The sequence below is a fragment of the Rhinolophus hipposideros genome (assembly GCF_964194185.1).
Source record: "Rhinolophus hipposideros genome assembly, chromosome: 10".
Taxonomy (NCBI): Eukaryota; Metazoa; Chordata; class Mammalia; order Chiroptera; family Rhinolophidae; genus Rhinolophus; species Rhinolophus hipposideros.
Genome location: NC_138056.1, coordinates 48,946,415 through 48,962,475, shown reverse-complemented (window position 1 = coordinate 48,962,475; position 16,061 = coordinate 48,946,415). Strand labels below are relative to the sequence as shown.

At 43.6% G+C, this 16,061-nt stretch overlaps 1 protein-coding gene across 2 annotated transcripts in view; it reads left to right on the top strand.

Annotated features, from left to right (window-relative positions):
- Positions 1-719: 719 nt before the first annotated feature.
- The window catches only part of MAP6 (microtubule associated protein 6), a 74,003-nt gene continuing 58,661 nt past the window's right edge, over positions 720-16,061 (top strand). For both annotated transcript variants that reach the window (XM_081063651.1, XM_081063652.1), the window contains exon 1: positions 720-1,778. In XM_081063651.1, coding sequence (XP_080919777.1) covers positions 865-1,778 — 914 coding nt within the window. In that variant the 5' untranslated portion in view covers positions 720-864. The remainder of the gene's footprint in view (positions 1,779-16,061) is intronic.

Here is a 16,061-nt window from a genome sequence, read left to right as displayed (position 1 = left end):
CTTTATTTACAAAAGAGGAGCTGAGCAGACCAGCGTAAGGACAGTAAGTCTTCAGGAGCCTAGCCCTTGAACCCACCTAGGCCCCAGATTCTGCTGTTGCCTAGGAGCAGCGGAGGGAGGAGCTGCCAGGGCAGAGGGAGGAGGGAGGAGAGAGGGCGAGCTCCCAGCAGTGCGCGCTGACGACAGCAGGTGATTTTTTTTTCTGCAGCGCTCTTGCTCTCAGCATCTTTCCTGCATGTTTTTTTCCCTCTGCTGAGCGGCAGAAAAGGGTGGGGTCGCTTCCTTCAGCAGAGAGGGCGGCGGCAGCAGCTGCGGCATCTTGGCGAGCGGCGGCGGAGGCAGCAGCCGGGGGTGATCGCCTCGGAGCCCTGCTAAGTGGCCGGCTGAGACCGGACGCCGGCAGGAAGGAGAAACAGAGCCTCGTCCACGAACCCTTCGGCCACACTGCCCCGTCCTTCTTCTGCGCCATGGCTTAAGTCAGCGGCCACCTTGCCTCGCGTCGCCAGGATCTGCCGGGGTCTGCGCGCCGCCGCAGCCCCAGTGCGGGGCGCTTCCCAGACGCCTTCGCTCGGGGACTTTGGGGACGCCCTGTCTCTCACCGTCCGGTGACTGCAGCAGACTGCGTTCTCAAGACCTTTGCAGCCGGTAATCGAGAGACTTGACGGACTTTATCTCAGGGACAGCTTTGCTGGCCCAACCTTCCCGGGTGCTTTCTGACGGAGGAGGGCGAGGTCGCTCAGGCCACCAAGGAGAAAAACGCTGGGAACCAGACTGGCTGGTCAAGGGCCAGGGGATTGAAGAAAGCTTAGAGAGTTGCTCTAGAACCACTAAAAGACAGGGAGGACCCGCTGGGCAGCCGGCATCATGGCGTGGCCGTGCATCACGCGGGCCTGCTGTATCGCCCGCTTCTGGAACCAGCTGGACAAGGCGGACATCGCCGTGCCGCTGGTTTTCACCAAGTACTCGGAGGCCACCGAGCACCCGGGCGCCCCGCCACAGCCGCCGCCGCCGCCGCCGCAGCAGGCACCGCCAGCGCACGCGCCCCCCTCGGCTCGGGCCGTCGCCATAGAGACGCAGCCAGCCCAAGGCGACTTGGATGCAGTTGCCCGGGCAACGGGGCCGGCGCCCGGGCCTAGTGGCGAACGCGAGGCGGCGGCCGCCTCCGGCCGGAGTGGACTGGCCTCGGGCCCAGGCTCCGGCCCCACGTCCGGCGCGGGCCCAGCGGACTCGGTGATGCGTCAGGACTACCGCGCCTGGAAGGTGCAGCGGCCCGAGCCGAGCTGCCGGCCCCGCAGCGAGTACCAGCCTTCCGACGCGCCTTTCGAGCGCGAGACCCAGTACCAGAAGGACTTCCGCGCCTGGCCACTGCCGCGCCGCGGGGACCACCCGTGGATCCCCAAACCCGTGCCGATCCCCACACCCTCCCCGGCTCCGGTGCCTGTTCTCGGGGCGCCCAAGCGCCGGCCTCAGAGCCAGGAGCGCGGGCCGGGGCAGGCCGCCGCCGAGGCCCCGGAGCACGCTGCGGCCCCCGGTGGAGCGGGTGTCCTCGCGGCGGGAAAGGCGTCCGGGGCGGACGAGCGCGACACGCGCAGGAAGGCGGGGCCCGCCTGGACGGCGCGTCGCCCGGAGGTGCTGGGGCACGAGCGCACGCCGCTGCCCTCGGCCCAGGCTCAGGTCCAGGCCTCGGGCCCCGAGGGTGGCAAGGGGCGGGCAGCGGCCGACGCCCTCAACAGGCAAATCCGCGAGGAGGTGGCGAGTGCGGCGGGCAGCTCCTACAGGTGAGACGCGGCGCAGGACACAGCTCGTCCGACGGAGCTGGTCACCGTTCCCCTCTCCCGAAGACTGCCCAGGCCTCTTTCTGCGCAGTGCAGGGAGGGCTACTTCTCTAGCCCCCCCCTCTCATCCCAGACCACACCCTCTCCCCAGCCCCATTTCAGGCACCCTCCTAGGGCTGACTTCCTTCTGCTCTTTCTTCGTGCTGTCTTAACACTACTAGCCATACCAGCCTGCCCAGGTCTGTCGCTTTACCACTTCAGCCACGTTTTCCCATCCGCGCTCCGCCTCGGATCCCTGTTCTCCCAACGAAGACCCTTTGCACTTTCTTCATAGGCTGTGCTTCCTTTCCACCCCACCCAACTCACCAGCTGCGTGAGCCTGTATGCTGCCCCTTGCTGGCTCAGCTGCCACCAACTAGCCTTCCAGCCTTCCCTCAGGCCCCATCCTCCTAACGAGAGTTCTTTCCTAGTGACCAGTACGCCCTCCTCCATAGCCCAGTTCACTTGACCTTTCATTTTTCACTTCTCTCTCCGTCCCTGGGAGATACCCAAGCACCACACCCTTTTCTAGATTCCCTGCTGGTTCCTCAGAGATCACCCTCCTCCTTCCACCAGCGACTGTGAAGTCTGACTCACTCCTGACGTTTCTTACTGGCTGTGACCCATTAACCAAGCTTCTTAACCTCTCTGGGCCTCAGGTTCTTATCTGTCAGGTGTGATTGATAATAGATTGTGCTTTTAGAATTTCTCACTCATTTATTAATTTGATATTAAATATTCAACATATTTTTGAGCACTTACTATAGGCCAGACACTGTGCTAGGCGTTGTGAAGATGCAAAGAGATGATTCAGGAGAAGAACTGTGCCTGGCGTATATAGTAGGTGATTAGTACATCTCGGTTCCCTTCCAACCTTCTACATGATGTCTCACTATTCGGATTTTTATTTACTAGATATGTCCAGACTTCTCACCTTTCTCTTTATGTTCTGCATCTCCTTTCTCTTTATGTTCTCCAGATGTGTTTCTCATTCTTTTTACCATCAGGAGCCCCCTCTTTAGCACATCTAAATTCCCTGTGAATGAATGCCTTCGAGCAAGGACATAACCTCTCTCTTTCTTTCCATCCTTCTAGAATTCTCCTGCTGCAGTCTTGGCCGTTCCAAACTGCTTTCTCACCCTTCATACATCCAATATGTATTTCTGCATGCTTAGCTTTCAATCCTGCCCTTATGTTACAACCTGAATCAATCAGCTAACAGATCCCAGTTGACTCTGAACATGTAACATTGGGTTTGGAGGTCTCTGGGGAAGCAGATGTGCATGATGAATAATTGAGATAAAAGTGTTCAAAATGTGGTTTATGGGGTCCTTCATCAATGCCATAGCCAGCTGCCTCCTGCCAGCCTGTGGGTGTGGCCAGGAAGACTGCAGAATTAGTGTCTTTTGCCAAGACCCTCTATGTAGGCTCATGTCACACTGATGTCCTTCTTCAGTGAACAGAACAACCATTCGCTCATATGCTGAGGAAAGAATAATGTAGACATCCTCTCTCATGAGACAAAAATCCACCCCACTCCCAAGTTTTAACTCTGGAAAGCATTTCTCAATGAGAAGGGACAGCTAATCAGTTGGTCCCTACTCCATCTTCCGGAATTCCACCTTTCACTTGGCATTTTTCTCTTGGTTTATTGTCATCATGACCACACTGGTCCCCTCGGAGTACACCACTTCCAGTTAAAGCTCTGGGTCAAGCAAGGACACAGAGCCTGTTCCTTAGTTCACAGCCATCAGGAGGTAAAATTTTCACATCTTTTTGCTGCTACCAAGGGATGATCAGAAATAAAAGAAAGGAAGCAAATAGGCAAGGGGCATAAAAACCAAAGCCAATATGTAGTTTTGTAATTCTGCCATGGCTTTTTTATTTATAGGGCCCTACTTTATTCTCTGAGAAACCTAAGGTTGGCCCACATCACAGATTCCTAGCCTGGCCTCTTCATCTTTCTACTCCCATTTTACCACCCTGTGGTAGGTGGAACCTTAAAACCCCACCAGGGAGGAAATACCTCTCCTCACTTCCATAGAGCCAAAGCCAATCAAGAGAGGTTCCAAATTCTCATCTCTCCTTGGGCGATGCCCCACAGTGTATGTTTCCAAGTTGGTGGGACTTGCTTTGTCTATGGATGATTGGCCAGACAGTCAGGGAATGATCCACCCTTCAGCTATAACTCACTCCAAATACTTGGGTTTATATCTTTGTTCTGTGTAGCCTCTTCCCCTGAAAAACAACACCTTAACTATACTGTAAACCTGTCATGCCTTACAATTAGAATTACATACATACTGCAAGTGACTGGGTTGAATGGGGGAAGGTTATGCTCTTGTAGCTGGTGAGAATGATTATATTTTTGTGGCGATCAGAATGCCACCAACCTGTCAAAAGAAAAAAATCTCTGAGAACCTCAAAAATAACTTTTTTCTAATTTGGGTCTTTTGTAAAATTTAATGATGCATGTGATTTTGGGTAGCAGTTTCATTTTTCTGTACAATCAGAAGGGTTTTGAAACCTTAAGAAAATGAGTGTTGCTAAGAGACAATCAATTTCTTTAATGGACAATATAAGTGCATGACAAATTTGATGTGAAATTTAACATTATTTTTTGTTCCAGAAGAAAAATAAATCAATAATAGGGATATGCGCTTTGGGTGAAAATAGATATGAAGAAATAAGACAATCAATTAATTAAGTATACTATAAAGAAAAAATGCCTGGAAATTGTGGGCTTATCTGGAACATTGATTTTCCTTCCCTATTGTCTTACATTCTTTTCCTTGCTTGATTCTGAATTTAAGTATGCTCAGTGTCTGCTGTAAAGGAGGCATACATTACCTTAGAAGCCAAGTTTGTCTCCATTGCAGTGATAATTTGATTTATAAACCCTTTTCTTGTGCGACTCTACATAAATCATAGTGGTTTACACCATGGTGACTGGCTCATCTCATGTGCTTTACAAAGGACATCTGTCACATGACATCAATGCAAGCAGTTTGCTTAAATAAAGGACACATAATCCATCAGCTTAATATATTGGTATATAATGTAAAATGTATATTCAGCATCCAGAGTCATATACATGCTAATTGGTTTTCCCCACAATATACAGTCGGTAGATAATATCAAATGTCCTTTGACGCTGTAGTTTTGAGAAACCTTCCCTATTCAACAATTCATCTAATTCATAACATAGCCACACTAGCCTGGGATTTTTGCATTCAAGTGGTATCTAAGGTATCTTTAGAATTATTCACAATCATGAAGTTGATTAATTTTTAATACATTCGTATTACACAAATGATATAAAATTGAGAAACATGTCTTTGTTATCATTTGCAACATTCAGGATGGATTTCACTGGGCAGCCATTTGTGACTTTAGACCTAGCATTCTCAATTAGAAAATAGATGAGTCATAAGGAGGGGATTAAAATTCTCCTCTCAGTCAACCCTATTGCCCTAGTGTCAGTTAATAGGGATAGATGGGGTAGCAGGTGCTCCCCATAGAAATGCTAATGAAAACTTTTCTTGGAAGAAATCAGCGGAGGCACCAGGAGGTAGAATTAATAAACCAGAGGCAAAATACTTGAAAAATGAGAGGAGTCACAGGGAAATCAGAAAGAAAGGGAGCCTTTAATATCTGCCCTACAGCCTGCCATGAAGGTTAGAGAAAAGGCCATCTGATTTGGCTTATACGGTGCAGGACGGCACAATGCCTATTGCACAACTGCCTGTTTCCCTAATTTCTTTCTGGGTAAGTCCCAGCAACACTTTGAGACCACTCTTCAATGATGCCTTCCATTGTTCTGCCATTCAGAACTAATTTTTCTTTTATTTCCTTTAATATTCTGTACACATCTCATTGTCTGCTCGATTGTAAGATACTTTTGTCTGTATCTGCCTCTCCCACCAGATCACGAATACTTGAAGAGCTATATTTTGTTCATCTCTATACTTCTCACAGCATAACAGTGTGCCTAGGTGCCACACAGGTGTGTTGAATCCAGTGGAATTTCTAGAGTTTGGTGAAAAATTGTATTCACCTATATATTGATTCATTTCATTCAGTTTCATTTAGTTGATTTATTTCAGAAAATGACCACCAAGCCTTGCTATGTATCAGGATGCTGGGGATCCCAAATGAATAATTTATAACCCTCATGTAAGGAAACTATGTCTTCCTTCATCAAAATGAAGTCTAATCCCTACTAGGTTAGCACTAGAAGTGAATGTGCAAGTAGGGAAGGGCAGTAAACATTACATGCCTGACTTTAGATACACCTTCCTCCAGGGCACTGGTACTCAACATTGAAATCACCGGAGAACTTTTGGAATGCTGATGCATAAACCAGAAATTCTGATTTAATTGGTCTGGGGTGTGGCCTGGGCATCTGAATTTTAAGAAACTGTTCCAGATGATTCTCATGTGCAATTCAGGTTATGACCTACTTCCCTAAGGCAAAGGTTCTCAAATTTTAGTCACAAAAGAGTCATTTGGAGAGCTTTCTAAAATGCAGTTTCCTGGGCCTCATCCTCAGACATGTTGTCGCAGTAGGTTTAAAATGGAGCCTAAGAATCTACATTTTTAAAAGCAGTCTAGGTAATTTTGATGCGGGTGAATTTCATTCAGTCTTCACTTGGGAAAACACTGCTTGGAGAGATTTGCTATCTTTAAGGTATTGCGTTTTCCCATATACAAACATGGTATTGCTTGCCATTTACTTACTTTTTTTATGTCTTTCACTTATATTTTGTAATTTTCTCCCAATAAGTCACACACACATACACACTAGCTTTTAAGTTTTGTTTTTCTATATTTTTTTTGTTTGTTTTTTGTTTTTCTATATTTAAGACTTTAATAATCTAACTGGATTTTAACTTTATGTGTGGAATGAGGTAGAGACCTAATTTTCTTTTCTCACCACATGGAAAGTCATTTATCCCAACAACCTTTTTAAACGTTCAATTTTTCCCCACTAATATCTCCTTTATCACATAAGGGTCACATATTTTTGGATATAGTTCTGAGATCTCTGTTCTAGTCCATTAGTCTGAGCTTAATAACACACTATCATCTTTTCTTTTTTTCTAAGCTATTTTAAATTATTCTTCCTATTGTGAGGAGTATATTTGATTAATTTTCTAATTTGTTATTACTCATATGCATTAATTTTCATATGTTAATCTTGTATTCAGCAACCTTACCACACTCTAGTTTTGTCTATAGACTCTGTTGGATTATCTGTGAAAATAATGTATGCTTTTAGCAAACATCAATTTATTGTCTTCCTTTCCAATATTTATATATCTTTGTGTGTATGTGTATTTTGCTGCATTGGTGAGAACATCAGTATAGTTTTGATAGTAGGTGCTAACGACATCTTTGTCTTGGGACATGGGAATGCTTCTAAAATTTTATCATTATGTATGAAGTTTACTCTATGTTTTTATGAGATAGCTTCATATCAGATTAAGAAACTTCTCTTTATCCTGGTTTACTAGATGTTTCTAAAAATCTGGATGGGTATAGAATTTTATTGAATGCTTTTTCTACATCTACTGAGATGATCATATGGTTTTTATTTTTTAATCTGTTAATAGATGTTTTTGCCATTGAGTCATCTTTGCATTCCCAGGATAAACCTTACTTAGACAAAAATATATTTTATGATTCTGAATTTGGTTTGCTATTTTTTGTTTGAAATGTTTGCATACATATTCATAAGTAAAATTAGTTTACAGTCTTTTCCTTTTATATATTGGTTTTGTGCAATATTGAGATGAAAGTTATGTCTGTAAAATTAGATAAGTAGATTTCCCTCCTTTTCAGTTGTTTAGAACAATTTCTACAAGAGCTGCTCCTTAAATATCTGATAAGATTCTCCAATAAAGCTTTCTGTACCTGGTTTTTTTTTTCATGGATAGATTATTTTTTTTTTACTACCAGTTTGCTGTCTTTAATAGTGATTAATTTATTCAGCATTTTAATTTCTCCTTGAGCCAATTTTAGTAATTGATAATTTTCTAGATAGTTTACATTTTTTCCAATTTTTAAATTTATTAACATAAAATTGATTATAGCGTTATCTTGTGGATTTAAAAATAAGCTCTATTTATCTGTAGTCATGTCCCCTTTTCATATTTAACATTAATTTTTGCCTTCTCTTTTTTTCATGTTTAGTCTTACTGAGGTTTGTTTAGTTTTTCAGTCTTTTCAAAGGATCACATTTTGGTTGATCATTTCTTTTTCCAGTAAAGTTTCCTCTGATTGTTACTATTCCTTTTCTTTTTATGCTCTGAGAGGTAGGCATAGGCCAGGTTAGGAACAGTCCTATAGCCCTAAGGAGTTGGGATTTTCCTCTAAAGAAATGAGTCACTACAGGACTCTTAAGACAGCTCCCACTGGCTGGTGACATGAGAAAGAGAGGGCAATAAGAGAGCTATTGAAGTAATCCAGAGAGAATAATAAAGCTTGAACTGTGGGTGTGGGACTGGAGACTTATAACATAGCGTAGTTACAAAACAACAGACCTTAATGACCAATTGAGATGCAAGGAAGAGGATATAATCCAGGATGAGTCTTGTTTCTGGTTTGGATAACTGGTTGTGGTGCTAATAGTCATCAGAACAGACTTTACTTAGACTTCTGTAATGAAATAGAGGAGAAAAAAACAGGAGTGAAAGTTGAGCTTATTTTTTAGTATCTAGAATTTGAGTTGTCTATGGGATATCTGACAAGAAGTGTTTATGGGTCATTGACTAAATGGATCTGAAGCATAGGAGAGAAATCTGAGCTGTAAATATCTACTTGAAACACCCTGTGGATATTATTAAAGCCATGGGAGGAGGTGAAATCATCCCTAGAGAGGGAGTAGGGAAAATTAGCCATCAGAGAATGGAGGGATACAAATATTTGGGGTACTGAGAGCAGAAGGAATAGCCACGAAAAAGACCATAGGAGAGAGAAGAAAACCATGAGGGAGACTCATGGTAACCACACTGGAAACCATGGAAACCACATTGAATACCTCAGTAATTCCCTATGCGCGTTTCGAACTATTACTGAGAAATTACTGTGTGCAAAGCATTTGGCTAGATCGTTGGTTGGCCTTATGCACTTAACTGTCAGAGATCTAATGCTGACTGAGACAAACCTGCAAAGAAGAGAGGAGATAAGATACACACAATCAATTCTTGGTTCCTGTCCTCGGAAAAATTGGCATCTCATGCATACACATGTATGAACTTTTTAAAAAAAAATCAAGCCAGCAATAGTTCTAAATCTACAATCACTCAATGTCGCAGACACAAAACTAAAATAATCCAACAAATGTCCATTAGGATTAAGGAGCCATCTCTGTAAACAGTGCAGCTTTGGCTTTACAAATTATGTCAGCTATATAAATGTAGACAGGTGAACTTCTCATTCTCTACTAAATGAAGGAAACTGCAAGATGGGCCTCCACCTGTGAACTAAAAATTCTCTTGATATTCATTAAAGATGCTAGTTTTCACCGTTAGAAATAATAATAATAACTGAGTGCCTACTATATACCTAGCAGGCTGCTGGAAACTTTAGATGCATTTTCTCCTGTAATCTCCATAGTAACCCTTCAGAAACCCTTCAGAAAGAATACTGTAATCTCCATAGTAACCCTTCAGAAAGAATACTGTGACTTCCTTATACAGTACTTCCTTCATGTCATAATATCATGTATTGTCTTGACTCAGTTTCATTCCAGTAAACATTGATTAGTGTCTACTATATATCGAGCTAATTCCTAGGATGACATAGTAGTCCCTTTCTCTTGAAAGGCTTATGTTTATTAGGTAGAGAGAGTGTGATAAAAAGTTATAGGTGCCCTAATAAAAAGTTTGTGCAGAGGGTATGGTGGGGCACAGAGAAGGGTTAAGTCTACTTGATTTGAGGGTTATCAGGGAAAGGGTTCAGTAGAGACGGGACTATTAGGCTGAATCTTCAAAGATGAAGAGCATTCAGTGGGGAAAGGATTAGTTTGAGTAAATTGTAAGCAGTTCTGTGCAGGTAGGACTTAGAGGTCTCATTGAGTGAAGACAGAGTGGTGAGAGGTTGATAGGCTAGGTAGGCTGGGGCCAGCTCCTTTATCCTATAAGCAAAGGAAAGAAGCAGGATTAGGTTTTAGATTGTAGACAAGGTGACTGTGACAGCCCTGGGAAGGGTGGATTGGAGGGGATTAGGCTGGGAGCATGCAGCCCGGGAGGGAAGGTGAGATGATCCAGGCCTCCAGCAAGGCAAGAATGGAAACAAGCACTGATGGTACAGAATAAAATTATGCAGTGGCTAATTGAAAGTAAGTAAAAAGGGTCTAGGATGCTTCCCAGATTTTATGCTTTGGATACCTGGAGAAATAATTATTCACTGAGCTAGACAGCACAGTTTGCACAAGTTGAGTTTGAGATGTGTCTGGGAGGTCTGCATGGAGATGTTCAGTAGACAGTGAAAACAGAAGCTCACCCTGCTGGTATGGGTGTAAATTGGGAAAATCACTTTATAAAACTCTTTAGCCTTGTATACTTAAGTTAGATGTATGTTTTGCCCTATGACTCAGCAATTTTGCACCCTTGAGTACATATATATCTAATAGAAATGAGTGCAGAAGACATGTACAAGAATGTGAATAGCAGCTTTATTAATAATAGCTAAAAAGTGAAAACAGCTCAAATGTCCAGAGGATAGATAAATTGTATATTCATGCAGTGGATATCAGATAGCAGAATAGTGCTCCCCTCCCCAACCCATATCCTAATTCCTGAACCCTGTGAATATGTTATACCGTGTTTCCCTGAAAATAAGACCTAGTTGGACAACCAACTCTAATGCATCTTTTGGAGCAAAAATTAATATAAGACCCGGTCTTTATAATATAATATAATACTGGGTCTTATATTAATTTTTGGTCCAAAAGATGCATTAGAGCTGATTGTCTGGCTAGGTCTTATTTTCGGGGAAACACGGTATTACTGAGCAAAGGAGACTTTGCGTATGTCTAAGTCAGGAATGTTGAGGTGGGGTGAGTATCTCGGATTATCCAGATGGCCCCACTGTAACCACAGAGATCCTTATAAGTGAAAGGGTTAATGTCACAGCGATGCAGTGTGATAAACACTTGGCCAGCCATTGTTGGCTTTGAAGACAAAATGGGGACATGAGCCAAGGAATGCAGGCAGCCTCTAAGAAGCTGGAGAAGGCAAGGAAATAGATTCTCCCCTAGAGCCTCCAGAAGGAACACCTTGCGTCTGCTGAAACCTTGATGTTAGCCAGGGAGACCCATTTCAGACTTCTTAAGTACAGAATTATAAGATGATACATTTGTGTTGTTTTAAGCCATTCAGCTTGCAGTAATTTGTTACAGCAGCTATAGGAAACTAATTTACAGGGTTGGTCAATCTTGACACTGTTGACATTTTGGACCAGATAATTCTTTGTAGTGAGGAGCTGTCAAGGGCATTATGAGATGTTTGGCAGGACCCCCGGCTTCTATCCACTGCGTGCCAGTAGCATTCCCCATCGCACCCACCCCGAGGTATGACAATCAAAAATGTTTCCAGACATTGCCAAAAGCCATGCTGTAGGGGGGAGCAAATTGCCCCAGACTGAGAACCACTGTTATATAGCAATAAAAAAAAAGTACTGCAGTATGAATAATGTGGCTAGATCTCATGATGATAAGTGAAAGAAACTGGATACAAGCACGCTTACCGAATGATTTCATTTCTATGAATTTCAAAAACAGGCAAAAGTAATTGATGGTGATGGAAATCAGAATAGCGGTGATCTCGGGATGGGTGGGTAATTGGCTGAGAAGGAGCATGAAGGAACCTTCTGAGATGTTGGAAATGTTCTATATCTTGATCTGGGTGGTGGTTATGTGGGTCTATACATACAAACAATGAGGATTTATGAACTTTAGTCTATGTATGTTATAGCTCAACAAAAAATAAAAAGCAAATCACAAACTAAGTAAATAGAGATAGAGGTTTGATGCTCAGGAGAAAGGGCAGAACAGGAAGATCCGCACACTGAGCTATCAGTGAGAATCAAACCCATAGTCGTCAGGGTGGGTGAGGAATAAAGAGGGTGAGAAGAAGAAAAGAAAGCCAGAGCCCAGCAACATCCCAGAAAAGAAAGCCAGAGCCCAGCAGGCAGCAGCATCAGGGATGGCTGGGAGAAGGATCCATCGGAGTTGGACCTTTGGTGTCTCTGTGTCATCTCCACCCGAGAGGGACAGCGTCGGCCCCTCCTTTGTCCAACTTCCCACTTCCGCTCCCTGGTCTTGTGCACTGCCTGCAGGAACTAGCTCACGTGTGTATAACATAAGAGCACTCCTTTCTATCACACCTCGTCTAGCAGAGTCCATTCTCAGTGCATATTTGTTTTCAAACTGAAAGAAGCAGCTTTTGGAGGACCAAGTCTGGTGTGACCTTTTCTGGTGGGAAAACTGGGCCCAGGCCCCGAGCCACCAAATCCACCCGAAGTGCCTCCCTGAAATACTGCTCCTCCACAGCTGTTCCCTGTGGTCACTGCCGATTTTGTACAATGACTTCAGAAAGTTGGCCCCTGTGGTGGCATATCCTTGAGTGCATTTTTACAATCTTCGTAACCCCTAAGAATTGTTCTCTATTAAACAAATGATAGGCGAAAGATAGACAATGGCAGAAGGCAAAAGAGCAGAATGTTAGAGAGAACAGGGACATGATTGAGTTTCAGCCTCCTTTGCCGAGGGCTTATTCTGTGCCCATTGCTTTAACATGTTTTGGGAGTTTTTAAATTTAGATTTCACAGTGACCTTTTAAAGTAAACATGTCTCTCTTTAAAGATGAAGAATAGAGTCCCGCGATCAGTGTGGACTGAGGTCACACAACCAGTCAGGGCGAAGCTGGCTGAGGAACCTGGTTCTCTTCATTCCAGCCTCCAGCTGAGTCTTCCTTGTACAGCTCACGCAGACCCCCCATGTCCCCACTGCTCGACCTGCCGTTCCTGGGAGAGCCTTGCATCTGCCCCATTCGTGCTGTCTTTGTGGTTCCAACTCTCCTAAGCCTGGACCCTTCTCTTCACCAACTTGTTTCTTCAGTGGGAGAGGGGTGGGTGGTCTCACTATTCCTTGTCCTGACCTTCCCATGGCTCCCTTTCCTCTCCAGGGCAAAGCTCAGGCACCTCCGCCTCAAGGCTTTCCGGGATCTGACCTCTGTGGTGCTTCCATCATTTTTGCTCTGCTCCTTGCACAGGCCTGCTGCTTTTTCCTGGGGGGTCCTCAGGTCTGGCTGCACATTAAAATCATGGGGGCCCCAGCAGGTGACCTAGGGAAATCACAGCCTGAACTGGGCCTTGCCAAGCCCCACACATAACTACCGCTGGGTTTTGCTCAGTTTTCCCTGCTGTCCTCGTCCCATCTTCTTTCTAAATCCATTCTGCCCTTCAGTGCTTGTAATCATTGTGAAAGAGGCTTATACTATAAAAGCAGGGAATTAGGTTGGATTTATTTGATCATCATATCATAATAATAATGCATGGGGCTTAATACTATTTTTATTCCAAGTTCATTGCGGCCTCTTAAGAGCATACAAAGGCGGGGCCTCTGGGCTCTGAGGATTCAAAATGCAGAGCACATGATCCTGCTCACGGGAGTTTGCTGTCTTGTGAAAGAGGTAACATGGATACGAGTATCTTAAGTACCAGGCAGAGCCTGGTGAGGGTTGAAATCAAGGGCCAGAGTTCTCCAGGGCCACAGCAAGGGCTGGTTAATTGTTGGAAGACTCGTGGAAGGGATGGTTGTATGAATCCTGGGTAGTATGTGGGGTTCTATGAAGGATTTGGTGGCCATTAAAACAGTTTGAATCATCTCTTTGTAACTTAAAATATGTGTGACTTTGAGATAATTACACAGCGACTTCACAGTCATGATATAGACGGAGGGAGATGATGCTTTTTTACCCAGAGTATTCCCATCACAATAAGTGCTGACTGCTTTTATTATTATCAGTGAGAGAATGGAATAGAGTAGGTTGCCAATGAAAGACTTTCATTTAGAAATTCAGTAAATATCTATCACATCTGTAACAGGCACTATGTTAGGACCTGGGGAAACAGAAATGAATTACACATAGTACCTGTCCTAAAAGAGCTCCTAGTCCAGTGAGAGAAACGTGTTAAGAAAATTATAGTAATGTTAGTAAGTACGATAAGAGAAAGAGGCACAAGGTGTTGAGGGAATGTAGAGAAAAGGAGAGGGGTTCTGACTCAATCTAAATCAGGGACCATTCCTGAAGTAGGTATACCTGTGCAGTGGGTTAAAAGTATGGACTTAGTTCCATTGGGAAGGCAAAAGATTAGGAACTCTGCATTCCTTCCTAGAGGCCTTTAACAATGAGATAAGAACAAAGAAGGCCATTTAAGAGTACAATACTTTCTAGTCATTCCAACTTCTCTTAGATGTCCAGCTTTGTTTGGGGCTTTCCATACAAATCCTGCTCGCCACCTATTAACTATATGACTTTGGGCAAGTTAATCTCTTCTCTGATTTTGTTTCCTCATTGGTGAAATAGAACCAATCATTCCTACCTTGCAAGGTTGTTGAAAAACTTAACGTTCCATTAAGTCTGTGAATCTCTTACCTGTCTTATTTACTGTTGTACCCCACAACACCAAGCTTAGTGCATGGTATTTAAGAGAGGCTCAATAGATATTAATTGAATAAATGAATGAATGATATATGTACAGCACTTAGCATAGTGCCTAACCCATAGTAAGCACTCAAGGCAACGGTCCTCGTCATCATTATCCCCAGTGGGTCTGAGTAACACTTGGCTGATATAAAGAAGTAATTTGCCCTTCTGTGTGCACACATTCTGGATTTCAGGGAAGAGAGCCATGAAATGCTCAGATGAAAGATTTTCTGAGTATTTTTTAGTTTGACTTGGAGGATCAGGGAAGACTTCAGAAAGGAGGGCAGCAGCTGAGTGGGACCTTGAAGGATCAGCCTGAGTTCAGTAGGCAGAACAATCAGGCGGGCAAGGAGGTGTGGCACATTCCAGGCAGAAGGGACAACTGGAGCACAGAGAGCTAGATACGCTCTGAGGGGAACCACAGAGATTCAGAGATGACAAGTGTTCTGAGCATTAAGGAGTGACGTGGCAGGAGTCAAGTCTGGAAAGGTCTAGACCAGTAATCAAAAAACCTTCTGTAAAGGGATAGATAATAAATACTCATATTTTCAGCTTTGCTGGCCCTTGTATAATAAGAGAGAACAAATTTCCCACAAGTTTTACTGATGAAATTAAAAATATAATAATAATTAAATGCAAATTGTTTGTAATATGGGTCTACTAATGAGAAGAATGGATTTTTTAGGGGAATAACATTTGCTGAAATAGGATTCAAAATTAGCATTCCCTTTCATCATATTGATTGCAAATATTTATCTACAAAATCCATTCTCAGCTCATGGCTGAACAAAAGCAGGTAGAGGGCCCGATTTGGCTCATGCATCACAATTTTCCAATCTCTGACCTGTATTATTGAGGACAGAATACTGGGCTATCAAGTTTCAGACTCTGTATTTAAGTAGCAAGTAGCCTCCTGAACAGAGTGTCTGAGAATACTTGGTTTGACCACACCTTATTAAGTACATCATTTATTCTCCCCAAGTGACATAGTCACTCTCTTGTTTCCTTACAACTGAAAGCAACAGGGCACTGATGTGTGTGTGTGAGAGCTTCTTGGTCTTCATATATAATGAGTAACCAACCCATCTCTCATAGCAACCGAGGAAACAAGGTACAAGAGTCGTCATTGTAAAATAGTATTGAGCTCTGGCTGCTATGGTTCTTTTGTGTAGAGTTTCCCTGGGAGCTGGAAAAAGGCTTAAAAAAAAAAAAGACAATAAGTGGTATTAAAAGGTTTCTGGGGACATAATCTACTTGCCTAAGATTCAGGACCCAAGAAAAGCACAGAAAAGAGCTCTCCCATGAGAAGATTGTTATGACTCCTCAAAGAATCCCTGGTCCAGCATTTCTCCAGTCTGCCAAACACTGGCTGTGAACTGGAGAGAAGCTTGTTTATTCAAGCTGCTAAAAATCTCATCCAACACCACCATTCTTTGGGGAGCCTTTTAGCACCTCATAATAGTCCTAATCCAATCTACATTTGGGAGAAGGTGATACTTTATAAGTATCTTCTTCTTTTTTTTTCTTTTTC